The sequence below is a fragment of the Henckelia pumila genome, chromosome 4 (genome assembly GCF_033568475.1).
Source record: "Henckelia pumila isolate YLH828 chromosome 4, ASM3356847v2, whole genome shotgun sequence".
NCBI classification, from domain to species: domain Eukaryota; kingdom Viridiplantae; phylum Streptophyta; class Magnoliopsida; order Lamiales; family Gesneriaceae; genus Henckelia; species Henckelia pumila.
Window position 1 is genome coordinate 114,192,218 of NC_133123.1, and position 13,139 is coordinate 114,205,356.

Below are 13,139 nucleotides of genomic sequence, written 5' to 3' on the forward strand. Positions count from 1 at the left end.
TTATGTTGGAACATGTTTAGATATTGAACTTGGGAATTGGTGGATGTCTTGCATGTATTTAGAATTGATTATGTTTTGTATTCGACTTGTATTAGCTAGCACCGATGCATGATTTTGTTGTTGGGACTTGATTGTTGCTCTTTCTGATTTTAAATTATGTGTTGGTTTTTTTTCCCCAGCAGGAGCAGCGGGTTAGGCGCGCCCGCGCCGCCTGCGTCCCTTCCCGGGCAGGGCGTTGCGCACGCCCGTGCCTCAGGAGGGCGCGCCCGCGCGGTCCCCCTTAAAAAAAAAAATCATCCTTGGCTTTTCTTGCTCGCTTGTTAGTTTACTACCTTATTAGATGTTTAGAACCGAGGTCTCACAGTATAAAAAACCTAAGTCTCTTTAAGTTCTGTTGTAAAGAATCTATTTTAAATAGATTCACTTGTTTATGGGATTTTATATAAATGAAATCCTTCTGGTTCAAACTCTCGTTTGAATCCATGGTTTGTTGAAAATCTCTTCCTCAACAAAGAAAAGTATGATTTAATGAATAATATAAAGTCTGAATAAAATTACCTAGGCTCTGATACCATTTTCTGAGCCCAGAGGAAATATTAATTATAATTGTTAGAATAAGGGTATTATAGGCAATTTTTAATTTGAGTGACATATTAAGAAAACTATTTGTTAAATAAGGGACAAAATTAGGAACAAATAAAGTGTTAGTATATTTTAAGAAAGTTAGAAAACTTTAAGGACGTATTTGGGTTTTATCCCTAAAATCTCAGATAAAATACTATTATAAAAAACCCAAATCAAATAACATAATCTATGTATTCCACCTAATTTCGGTCATCTTGAAATTTCCGATCATTGAGATTAAAATTTGTATCATATGATATATCGTTAGATTCGCATTTTCGAGACTACCCTACCGTAAAAATTTCAAGGCAATCGGAGTTGTTTTGGAAACAGGTGTATGTGGATCCCCCACACCCTAAGGTGTATATATTCGTATGCATGCGATGTCAGTCTATCAAGCCAAAGCACGGAGTGTCCATTCACTAAAAAGTCTTATAAGATAATGGCCCCATAAATAAATAATAAATGTAAAAGATTTGAACTTCATCTTTATATTCTCCAGCCAAGAGTTGATAATTTTTTAGTCAAAATTAATTAATGTGATTTAATTCGAGAAAATTTGACTTGCTTGTGCTAAATAATAGGAGGAGGAGGGGTTAGTCTATGCTACACCGGGAGTGTTTTACCCCTATTTTAATATTATTAGATCGCGTGGCCCTTATAGTTTTATGAAAATTGACATGTGTGTTGATGATCCAATGGTTGACATTTGACCAGAATATGGGGGGAAAGTACTCCAGGTATAATATAAAATAATCCGAGAAGGAGCATTCATCGTATCCAGTGACGGATTGTGTCCCTTGCTTGCAAACCAGGGCGCTAGACTTTATACTCTGCTTCTATGCTTGTAGTTCTATGAATAAGGGGTTAGCTCTTTTTTTTTTATATTATAGTTGCATTTCGTCAATTATATCCTTTATGGAAATGGTAAACAGGTTGTGGGCTACTATTAAGCGAAATGACCATTTCGTAACCTAGATTCACTATTAGAATGTCTAGTTTGTCTTTCTTTCCGATTGATGAACAGGAACTCTTTTTTTTGACTGGCTACGTGCCCTTTGGACCCTTCGCCCGCTTAGAAGTGGATTCGAACCACTGACACTTAATTTTTTCCAAAATTTATATCATATATATATATATATATATATATATATATAATAAAATGTTAAATTAATGTTTTGACACAATTTCGCCCTCTTCAATTTTGATGTTTTAAAAATGTATAAATCATTTTTTATTTTAAAGAATAAGTATTAATTATAATATTTGTGATATCAATATATATCATGTTCATTAGTGACATGAAAACCAATTTTAAACAAAAATAATATAATATTAGTTATATTTGCAAACATTGTTTTACAAAAATTATTTGGTAATATACATTTATTTATACGTATTTTTTCTCAAAATTTCATAAAAACTCAAACATTATATAAAATATCTAATTGTAATCAATATAACTAATTGTATAATTGAAATTCATTCTACTTTATAAAACTAATCTGTTAATAAAAATATGAATTTAAGATTTGATATGTCATTTCAAATTATCAATAAAAGAGTCGAAAACTATCATGTCATCCTTGTTTTATGGTATTAATGCAGAAAGTTGACTCGCCTCACCATTAATTTGTCTTAAATTTATTGTTCGATAAATAAATTTTATTAAGCATAAATGAAATATTCAACAATAATGATAATAAGATTTGAAATCCTAATTTCAACGGTTAGGTAAAGAAGCAATAAATATGGATAAAGCAGCATCTTAAAAATATATAAATAGAAAAAAAATTCAATTATTTTGTTCACTTGATTTAAAAATTTTACTACTAAAATCTATACTATATTTGAATAAAAACGGATCATTTAGATAAATTAAAAAATAAATATCATTTAATTTACGATTTATTATTCCATCCAGCCCATATCAATAAGGAGCCCATATCAATAAGGAAGTCAAAAGTGTGTGTTTTCATATAAATTAAAAAAGTGTTTGCGAAAGTAAATTTTAGAAAGGAATTTCTGATTTTGCTCTTATTTAATGAAGATTTTAATAGAATGAAATAATTATACAAGTAGTTAAAAATATTAATTTAATAGGATAAATTGAAAAAAAAGGAGATATATCATTAAATATAAAAACTAGACTCTATATTTGAGACATGAAAAAAAAATATAACCTAAATACATGAGACGGAGAGAATAAAAATATATTTTCATTAGTTTTTAATCGACCTATTTAACTTTACTTTTTCTCCGTATTCTCATCTTTATCAGTCTTCGGTATGTTTCATCAATTAAATAAAGTGTTTGTACTTCATAATATTATTTCTTCTATATATATTTTTTAATTGATGTAATGAAAATTACTTCAAAAACTAAAAACATTTGTTATGCTGATAATCATCCAACTAATCTCACTGAAACAAACCAAGTATGTTGGAACCTTCGTTTCCCAATGGAAAGAGGCGAAGCGATGCAAGAAGGGGGAATGCACATAGGCATTCACACTCGCATTAACATTAGGAACAAATGTATGGATGTGTTTAACTTATTTATACGGCAAAACAAGGAAAATAATTCTGCTGTTGTGAAAAGAGAAACAACATTGATGTTGTGTATTGAAATAAAGATAATTTGTCATATTTTATGTGTGTAATTAATAAAACTAAAATACTCCATCCGTCCCCAAAAAAAATTTCACTCTACCTATACAAAAACTGCCTTAATAGTGTGCAATTTATCAATATATATATGATCCACTAAAAAATCATGAAGCCATAAATATTAATAAATCTTCACTTTTAGACTCTCAACTCTCAATTACATAAATCACGATTTTTTTTGTTTGCCCCAAATATATAAACATATATCATATTTATTAATAGTTTTTTACTCTCTTTTACTAATACATCTCTATTAACAACTTTTGAAAATTGCACAATCATTTTTTGAATACATTAAATGGAGATAAATAAAAATTTTGTACAAAATTTATTTTTCCAATGATTTTTCTGAATCTATGTGCAAAGAAAGTAAATCTATATGTATTATTTAAACCTGTAAAATGAATTAAAAAAGACTATTTCAATGTATAACATCTTATGTGGTTTCTCTCTCCAAGAGAGATGATCTTTTCCTGCAAAACACACACATACCCGCACATGTTTTCATGCATATATCTACAAAAGATGGAACTAAAATTTATACGTGCAGACTGCAGAGTTCTCAATAGCATCTATATTAAAAAAGGTTAATAATATTTGACAACCTAGTATTTTTAGCTATACTCACAAGTAAATGCTACTCAAATCTGCATCAATGGAACTCCTAAACTATCTCGAAAACAAGTTTTACCCGCCATGGACGCAGGAGTCGACTCATTCCCCCGAATAAAAAGTTTGAGGAAGAGGGAACACCATAAATGTGAGCATTCTGAGTTGCTTACCTGTATAATTCACCCTTACAGTTACATTTTAAACCAGAGCTTGCAGACTAGGATCAAAATAAAGCTTCCCATATCCCACAGCTTTCGACTCGACTCGACACAAAGTCAAGTCGTTTATATTTCATATTTATAAGCAGAAAGAAAGGTATCAAGAAACGGGACAGCTAGTGAGCAGGAAGGAGAGAAACAGATGGTGTAAGGAAACCGGAATGATGCCAACAGCAGAACTTTAGGCATTAAAACGCCGCCTAAAGTATACAACACCCCATTCTTTCATCTTTATGCAGCAGAATGACGGCCCCTCCAGCACGAAGAATTCACAACTCTGACTGACTACTACATGTCTCACAGCTAACCCCTCACTGATTCGGGATTTTTTTGTCCACTACCTCCATCGTGAGTACTAAATCCAGTAACAGTCATGGATCGCCGAGCAAAATTCAATAACAATCTCTTCTGACACTCATCGGTGTGCGGGAGACTGGCACGTAGAAGTTCCACGGGCATCTCCCTGCTCACAGCTCTTGTAGCCTCTGCCTCTGAGTTTAGTGGGCTTTCGGTAGTTAATGACTGCATCATGCTATCATATTTACTCATGCAGTACTTTGTCAAGAGACCGAAGAACGCATCAAATGAAGCCTGCCAAAGAGTGTGATTCGGCATGCTGAAGTGTCTGGGAGCCTGAGAACCTGTTAACAAGTAGGTTGCTCTATCTAAAACAGATGTTAAGATAATGGAGGCACCATCTCCAGCAGGGCTTTTTATCGGACGAAGAGGTGGCTGCTCTGAGGAACAAACTACAGCAGCAAGACAAGCACTAAGTGAATTAAGATCCATACTACTAACACACAAAGCAACTGCTTTGGCAAGACCATTAATTGTATCGGCTGCTTCTGGATCAGAGGGAAGGCCACCAAACAGAAATCTTAAATGGCGGAAGATGGCCATGCAAACTATTCGAGCAAGTTCACTTCCAGTTAAAAGAAGGTGAAGAAACCTTGAAATAAGCTTCCGACCTTTAGAAACAGAAACTAATCGTAGAAACAAAATATCATCCTTGGGTGACAGCCCGATAGGATTACTACTTTTACCAAGAGGATCAACAAGCTGAAGAGAAGCAGCTAAGCCCTCTAGTAGAACATGGCGCTTCCGCCTAAGATGGCTCCCCCCATCTTGGGGTTGAGTAAACTGTAAGAGCCGGTCAATGTCATCAACATCCAAAAGAAGGCGAAACCCATCCTCAATAGTGACCCTTGCAGCAAGCATTGGTTCCTGTTCCAAAGACTTCTGAGATGATTTATGCTCAGCATTACCATCTCCACAAGCAGAGGGAGGAGGATCAATTTCAAGAAGAGGCTGGGGCCTACGAATTGAAGAAAAGCAAATTTTTCCAAGTGCATCAACGTGGAAATACGGCTGTGATTCAGCACTATTACGGGACCTGGAAGATTGTTCCCTTGGGTGTGAAGGGCAAAACCGATATTTTGATCTTGATTCAGCAGATTGTTTTGCAAGACGGGCTTGGTGATAATAATCATCTACATATGGGTCGTTCCCATGGGTGGCAGCATGCTGAATTTTAAGAATGGACTCTATTTCCTCAGCAGTCATATGTTTTGATTTAAACTGTGGCAAATTACTCTCACTTCTATGGCTGCTAGAATCAGACCCTTGGTGAGAAAGTCGGGCAGAATGTCTCTCTCTGCGTACTGATTTAGATTTTGATTCTCTTTTATCACTGTACCCATACTTACCAAAATATGATGGCGAAGGGAAGGTGTTGTGAGTGTGTGGTTGCAATGCTGAAAAATTGGCTGAAGGCAAATTATATGGAAGATGCAATCTCTGTTGCTGATAGGGTATAAGTGGTGGTAACAACCCATTCTGATACCGATGTAAAATATTGTTTAAGAGGATAGAATTATCACCACGAAGAAGATCGGTGTTACTACTCCAGTGATTTTGCAGCCGATTGTCATGTGAGAAGTTAGGGGAGATCGAGTGCAGCATGTTTGCATTATCACAAAACCCAACAGGCATTTCAGCTAATCGAAGACTTGAACCAGATAATGGAGACTGGTTTGGCAAAGAGAACGGTGACTGCGGTCCACCAGAAAGAGATAACAAATTAAGATGATTCAAATTGTTCATTGAAGCCTGCAGCGATCCCGATGGGGGGAAGGAAGTGAAAGAAGATTTTGGGACTAAAATAGGCTCACTAGAGAACCGTTGTAGCGGTGGCGGCTGCTGAGGGTATGACGATGTTCTATGCAACGGTTTAGATTCTGGATGATACAGCGAAGAGAGATGCGGCTGCGATGACCATCTCTTATTTTCATCGTAACATTCCGAATCTGACATACGACGGTCAAGCCACTCAGGAAAATCAGCCTCTCGAGCCCAATCTGTAGCAGATGAACCTGCAGTAACCTCGTGTTATTGAAAGGAATCAAATTACACAAAGCAGAAGCGCACGAAAAAAAATGGAGAAACAGGTAAACAGCAACAAAGTTATCTGAAAATCAAGGTACTATAACACACATGGCCTTAAACATTGTGACAAAGCTCCAGCTATCTCACAGTAAGCCAAGGCAGAGAAAAAGGAGAGACTGAGAAAAAGGAGATGAATTTCCAAATTTTTACAGATATTGATCGAAGAAAAATCTGCCACGATTGATGCATGGCCGATAACCCATATGGGTTACAACTCCAGAAACCACCTAAAAAGGAACCAACATCAATGTTTCATATATCCTCTGAGACATCTGAAACATTATCAGGACACAACCATGATTTTTTAAAATGACGAATGAATGAAGAGACAATTACTCAAAATTTAGAAACCACATTACATGAGAAATATCTTACCCAACCCAGATAATTTAATCTAAAATTAGTAAATTGTTCCTCCACAAAATAGTAATAGAAGAAAAATCAAAAGCATGTTATCATACACAGCGAGCATAAAGGATATTGATACTCACTCTCCCTAGAGAAAGATCCGGACCCAGATCCTCGATCACCAATAATTCCAGGGTGCCTTGGCCCAGAAACAACTTTGTTCAACTAAAAAAAATAAAAAAATGAACATCAGATAACATAAAGCAGTCCAAAAAAAAGGTCTGGAACCTTGGTATTCAGGAGCTCTGAGGCTCTTGACAGACAAATTTTAATTTCACCTTACATTTGTTGAGCATTCAGCTTTTCCATGAGTGTAACTATCAGCTTAAGAATTTGAATATGGACAAGTTGTGTAGTCAGCAACTCAAATTAGGCAGAAGTAACATTTTGTTCATTCAAATTCTCATCAGCAGTAAAAGTTTATTGAATATATTTTTCCAAAAAATATCCTTTTGCTTTTTGGTAATGTACATCTATGTATGTTATTCTTCCAATGGAATTAGCTATAAAGTTCAATCCGGCTAAATATGAAATGAAATATATTCTTCCAACATGGTTTTTCTTAAGATTTTTCCAAATGTTTAAATTTAAATTATTAATTACTGTCGGCGACGATAGGGACATCTCAAAATTTTATTCAAGGGACTGTCCTCCCATAACAGAGTAGAACAACCTCAATCACAAAGTGGCTTTAAGGAGAATATTTTATCTCAGTTATCGCAATCACAACAATTGGGCAATAGAGGTTACCACAACCTGTTTGATTTCATTCGTAACACAATACAGAAAATAGATTGAAATTAAAAAAAATGGGAATCATGCATAACACAAGCACTTGTCAAGATTTCAATTAACCCCAAACCATAGAAAAAAGATGCAGGCATGCAGCAAGTATGGTTTGCAGAGAAACATGGTGGAGCCACAATATGCCAGGCACACTATTATATTAGATCCAGTTCCAATTTAAAAAATGGGAAGAACTGCCTATAAGAAACCATTAAAATCCAAAATCATAAAATAAAACACAACCCAGAGTTTCAACTTAAAGTTTGAGAAGAAAACAACCTTTGCGAATGTAGTCGCGAGATCATCAATTTCAGACAATGATCCAAATACTGATCCCTGGAGAAAGGCAATAGAATACAATCAGTTGTAAAGAAGTCCATGCATTATTGTTGGCAAAAATTAGGCATTAAACACGACTGTGAACAGAGATCTTAAATAGTGTAAGAGATGCACAAAATGCAAAGATGTCTGGCTAAAATAACTATAAGAAAAATTTTAAATAAAGTCACTCCTGTCCCTGGAAGAACTGTGAACTTAGAAGGTACTTTTCAAACAAATCAAATAATGGTCCATAAAATTAAAAAAAAAACTACAGCATCATTTTGTGATCCTCAAAAGGAAGGCAAAAGCAAACCTCTAACTTAACACACAATCCATAAACTCTCTCATCCTTTATGTAGAGAACTGACCACTTTTTAACTCATATACTAAAAATCAAACTATATACGCATCTCAAAAGCTTCACAGACCAGAATATTTCAAAACATGGCCAATCGTTACACAGAAAAGCAAACATACAGCCGTCGTCTCTTAGACATTCTTCCATCTATCAAATATTGGTTAATGGACATATCCAAACCCAAAGAAGTCAAAACACAGAGAATAAATAAATTCAGTATCTTAGAACCAGGTCAATTAGAAAGAGCCCACAGAACATATCTAAACTTAAACACAAGTAGAATGGAAAATGCTTTACGGAGCCATTCAATACTTGACCTCATTTTTGCCAAATAACTGATACTCTTGCAGCTCTTCCTCGCCACCTCCAAGAACAGGAACACCCTCCTCTTCTTCATCTTCCGAACCTCCTAATTCCACTGCATCCACGATATCTTTCCCAAAAAACGAGTACTGGGATGCGTCAAATACTGCTCCATCTGCATCAAATAAACAAATCCCTTATTTGAATCACACAACACTATATGGAGAAAGAAACGGCACAAACAAACGAAAAACAGATCGAAGCCAGCATGTAAAAAAAAACAAGAAACTGCGAAAACGCAAAAAGAGCAAGCTAGAAGTACAGCAGCGAACCAGATAGGGAGCCAGAACCCGAGTCGTTGCGGTCACTGTAATCCCTCTTCCCATCCCCCGACCTCTCCATAGCTATACAACAAATGACCAAGAAAACAAGAACCCAGATATAATCAATCACAAAGAGGGCCAAATTCCCCCAAGTTCTCCCTTTTCCGATGCAGATAATTTAGGGTTTACAAGAAGACAAAAAAAGAAGAAAGAGTGGAGGGATCTGTGTGTATATAATTGTATGTATATGCGGGTGGGTTGGGGATGGGGTTTCGTTTGTTTCTGAAAAAAGTGAGAGAGATCGCAATCTACAGCTGCACATGTTTATTTATTTATTTAATTAATAATTAATTAATAATTAGTTGTATAATAAAATATAATATACACAAAATATGATATAATATAATAAATGGGAAACGTGATAAGGTATGGTCTTAGTGGGGTGTATTCAATTCAGAGATTTAATGACTTTCAGTGACTTTTTTTAATAATAGACTTTTATGGAGTTGATAGACTTTTGTAGATTCTCACAGATTTCTAAACAGAATTCCATGGATTCCAGTAGACTTCTTGTACGACTTTTGTAGACATTTTTTGACCTTTTCATTTAATTACGTGAAATCAATTATCTACTTTAATGATCAACTAATATATCTTTGAATTATTTTATATATATAATATTTTCATTAAAATAATTTTTTTATTATCAACGTAAATAAAATTCATTTAACATTTTAACAAATAATCAATCAATTCACAACTCATTTCAATATTTTTCTAAAAAGTATTAATAAACGTAATTTATTAATTAATGAATATTTTTTAATAAAATATAATATAATTTTTTTAAATCAAAATTAGCTTAAAAAATAAAAATAGTATGATAACTTTAACAAAATTTCAACAAATTTTATTTTAAAAAAATTCTAATTGATATTGACAACATGTTCAACATCGCTCCACATTTGATTTGCTATAGCATCTCTCCACGCATTAGCATTTGCCCGCTGTTGTTCTTGTGTGTCAAATAATTGATCAAAATTTCCATCTTCGTAAACTTGTTCTGATGAAGATGGTAGAACTTCAGTCTCAGTTTCAACTGGAAATTCATCAGAACGACACTCTCTGCGAAGAAAATTGTGTAATCCAGCACATGCCAATACAAGATCCGTTTGTGTTTTAAAGTGAAACGGAGGAGCTGTTTTGAATATTTTGAATCGCGATTTAAATATGCCAAAGATCCTCTCTATTACGTTCCTCAAAGAAGCATGACGAAGATTGAACAACTCTTTTGCATCTTCAGGGTGACGACCTTGGCCAGTGAATTCTTGGAGATGATAACGCACACCACGAAAAGGAGCCAAAAATTGACGTCGATTTGGATATCCACCATCCACTAAAAAGAATTTACCTGTCAACCCATATTTATAGGATCAAGTGAATAATGCATATAATATATAATCTTGAAAAATATAAATAAACTAGAAACATTATTTTAAAAAGTACCTTGTGGCACTTTGAGCCCATTATTTCTTGATAAAGCATCTGTCAATACGCTTGAATCATGTGCAGATCCCTCCCATCCACTGAGCACATATATGAATTCTAAATCAAAATTACACGCTGCCAAAACATTTTGAGAAATCGTCCCATGACGATTACGATAACTGTTAGTATCACGACCAAACACCGTGGCTGGAATATGAGTACCATCAATAGCTCCGATGCAATCCTACAATAACAACAACAAGAACAATAACAATAACAACAATAACAACAACAACAACAACAACAACAACAATAATAATAATAATAATAATAATAATAATAATAATAATAAGAACAACAACAATAACAACGCAAATAATTTCATTACTTACGTACTTTGAAGTAAGGATAAAATCTTGTACTCTCTCTTATTTTTTCTGGCACTGCAGCTCCAGGTTTAACCATCATATCTGCTACAATGCTATGTAATGCTTTCAACACCTTGTTGAAGTTTTGGCTTGTATTGTAGTGTGAACGATCAAATGTTTTACGAATCAAGCAGTATCGAGTATTATGACCGACCACGAGTAAAAACACAGCAAGCATTTCTTCAACACAAATTTATCTTGTGTCTTGCAAATGTGTTTTCTCTTTAAGGATGTTGCTCAATTTTAAAAATACATCGGGATACATTCTATAAATTTCTCGAAAATTTGTTGGATCTTCTTTTAATATTTTATGAATATAATTATCCCCCCTTGAAGTTATTGATCGTCTATTTAAAGGGCGATGGACACATTCACAATGCATGGTAGATATATGTTTAGTAAACGTATAGAGGTTACCACGAACTTCCATCAACAAATACCCAATAGTTTCATGTAATTCTTCTTCGAATTCTTCTTCTTCCATTTGCTCTTCTACCTCATTCACATTCATATTTGACATTTAAATAAAATACCTGATATCAAACAACAAATTCAAATGAAAAAAAACTATAAATTTATGAAAAAACCATTCTTATATATCAAACATGATGTATTCAAGAAACAACTAAAAACTTATATAAATAAACCAAAATTCAAGAGTTTGCAACTAAATCAATAATTTAAAAACAATTCAAACAAGAATAACACGGTGTAACTCAATATTAATCATGTTTCAAAACATACTTATTCTTCCAATTTATACTCTATCCATCCCGAACGCTCTTCAACTGTCATTTTTATGAAATCCATCTTTTTTGATCTGGTATTAAGTAAATCAAGAACCTTGTATCGAGTACGATTATCCAAATTTGGGACCTCCTTGATAGCATCCCAACAAGTGTCACCTGCATTCCCTATTGATTCTATCTTAGAAACTACCTTCTCAAGACTGTGGGAGAACTCGTGCATAACATTTGGGTTAATACTCTTGCATGTGGTTGATTTTCCTTCAAAATCAGTCCTATCTCGTTTCTTACTTGTTGGTGGAACCTCTAAACTTATGGGATGAGAAGGTAATGGTGAAACAGAGTCCTCGAGAAATGGAGGCTGATATGAAGATTCTTGTCTGTCGCCTTGCACGAAATATTCACCAGTATTGTGATCATACACATAATCATCTAATAAACTAGTTCCCCTATTTTCTTCTATCTCAACTGTTCTTGATTCATTGTCATCTCCTGATCCATTTGAGTATTTTCCTGTAGCAGTGTCATTGCCAACAACAATTCTCAATTCTTCATAATCCTCAAAAGTGTCTGTCCGATAGTATTCATGTCTAGGATGAGACTGATAAAGAGGAAAAAAAATAACATTTAGTGTTAAAGCTAGTTTAATTATAACTGTAAATATAAATTTTAATTTTCAAACTCGAAGACTCTCACCTTGAAATAATCATCCCATACTTCATCATTAGCCGTGAATTTTTTTGTCACAGGGTCCCATCCAAAACCAGAGTTATGATGCATAAGCTTAGAATAACTAGCGTATCTTTGTTTGAACCACTTCAAACGACTTTGATATTGTGTCATAGTTTTTCCACACCCAAGCTTGTCATTCAATGCAGGAAGTATTTTTGTTTCTACGGTTTTTTTGCTAAATACTCCATTCTTATCGCGCCATCCTCGCATGGCAGCATCAACCATGATTTTTAGCAATTCATTGCTCTCTTCGGCGGTCCACACATTATATTTTGCTTGAGAATCTCCCATTGATAATGTGACTTGAGTATGCACAAGATAAAAAAATAAATATAAAATAAATAATTATCTCAATCATAGAAATAATATCAATTCACATTTTGCAAAGTCTATCTGATCAGTCTACTCTCAAACATCAATAACATCACAAAATTTCTTTCACCATTACAATAATTAATGGTGAATATGCATTCAACTTTAAAGCCCAATTAGAAAATGCATGTAGAGAACAATACGAGTCAAACGACCTTATTTTTTATTGCACATCTTCTCATTTTTTATTGCACATCTTCTTGTATTTATGATCATTAAGGGTCGGAATTAATGTTATGAAAGTGGCTTTGGGTCAATCAAATACCAAAGGTGTGGCTGTTACCCTCCTAAAGTTGGTCCTCAACA

The 13,139-nt window shown here is 34.1% G+C and overlaps 3 protein-coding genes across 3 annotated transcripts; all 3 read right to left on the bottom strand.

The window, feature by feature from the left end:
- Window positions 1–1,018: 1,018 nt before the first annotated feature.
- LOC140861578 (uncharacterized) lies at window positions 1,019–11,020 on the bottom strand. The gene is made up of 5 exons (XM_073264601.1): window positions 10,952–11,020; window positions 10,574–10,799; window positions 10,021–10,148; window positions 1,360–1,457; window positions 1,019–1,055 (listed from the first exon to the last, which is right to left on the bottom strand). The coding sequence occupies exons 1-5, from the start codon at window positions 11,018–11,020 to the stop codon at window positions 1,019–1,021; spliced, it is 558 nt and encodes a 185-aa protein (XP_073120702.1).
- Window positions 3,811–9,338, bottom strand: LOC140864134 (protein PAT1 homolog 1-like). The gene is made up of 5 exons (XM_073268081.1): window positions 9,077–9,338; window positions 8,759–8,919; window positions 8,042–8,098; window positions 7,060–7,141; window positions 3,811–6,495 (listed from the first exon to the last, which is right to left on the bottom strand). Exons 1-5 carry the CDS (start codon window positions 9,144–9,146, stop codon window positions 4,427–4,429), a joined length of 2,439 nt encoding a protein of 812 aa, XP_073124182.1. The 5' UTR covers window positions 9,147–9,338; the 3' UTR covers window positions 3,811–4,426.
- Window positions 11,021–11,727: 707 nt separating the features above from the next.
- Window positions 11,728–12,752, bottom strand: LOC140861579 (uncharacterized protein At2g29880-like). The gene is made up of 2 exons (XM_073264602.1): window positions 12,426–12,752; window positions 11,728–12,330 (listed from the first exon to the last, which is right to left on the bottom strand). The coding sequence occupies exons 1-2, from the start codon at window positions 12,750–12,752 to the stop codon at window positions 11,728–11,730; spliced, it is 930 nt and encodes a 309-aa protein (XP_073120703.1).
- Window positions 12,753–13,139: the final 387 nt, after the last annotated feature.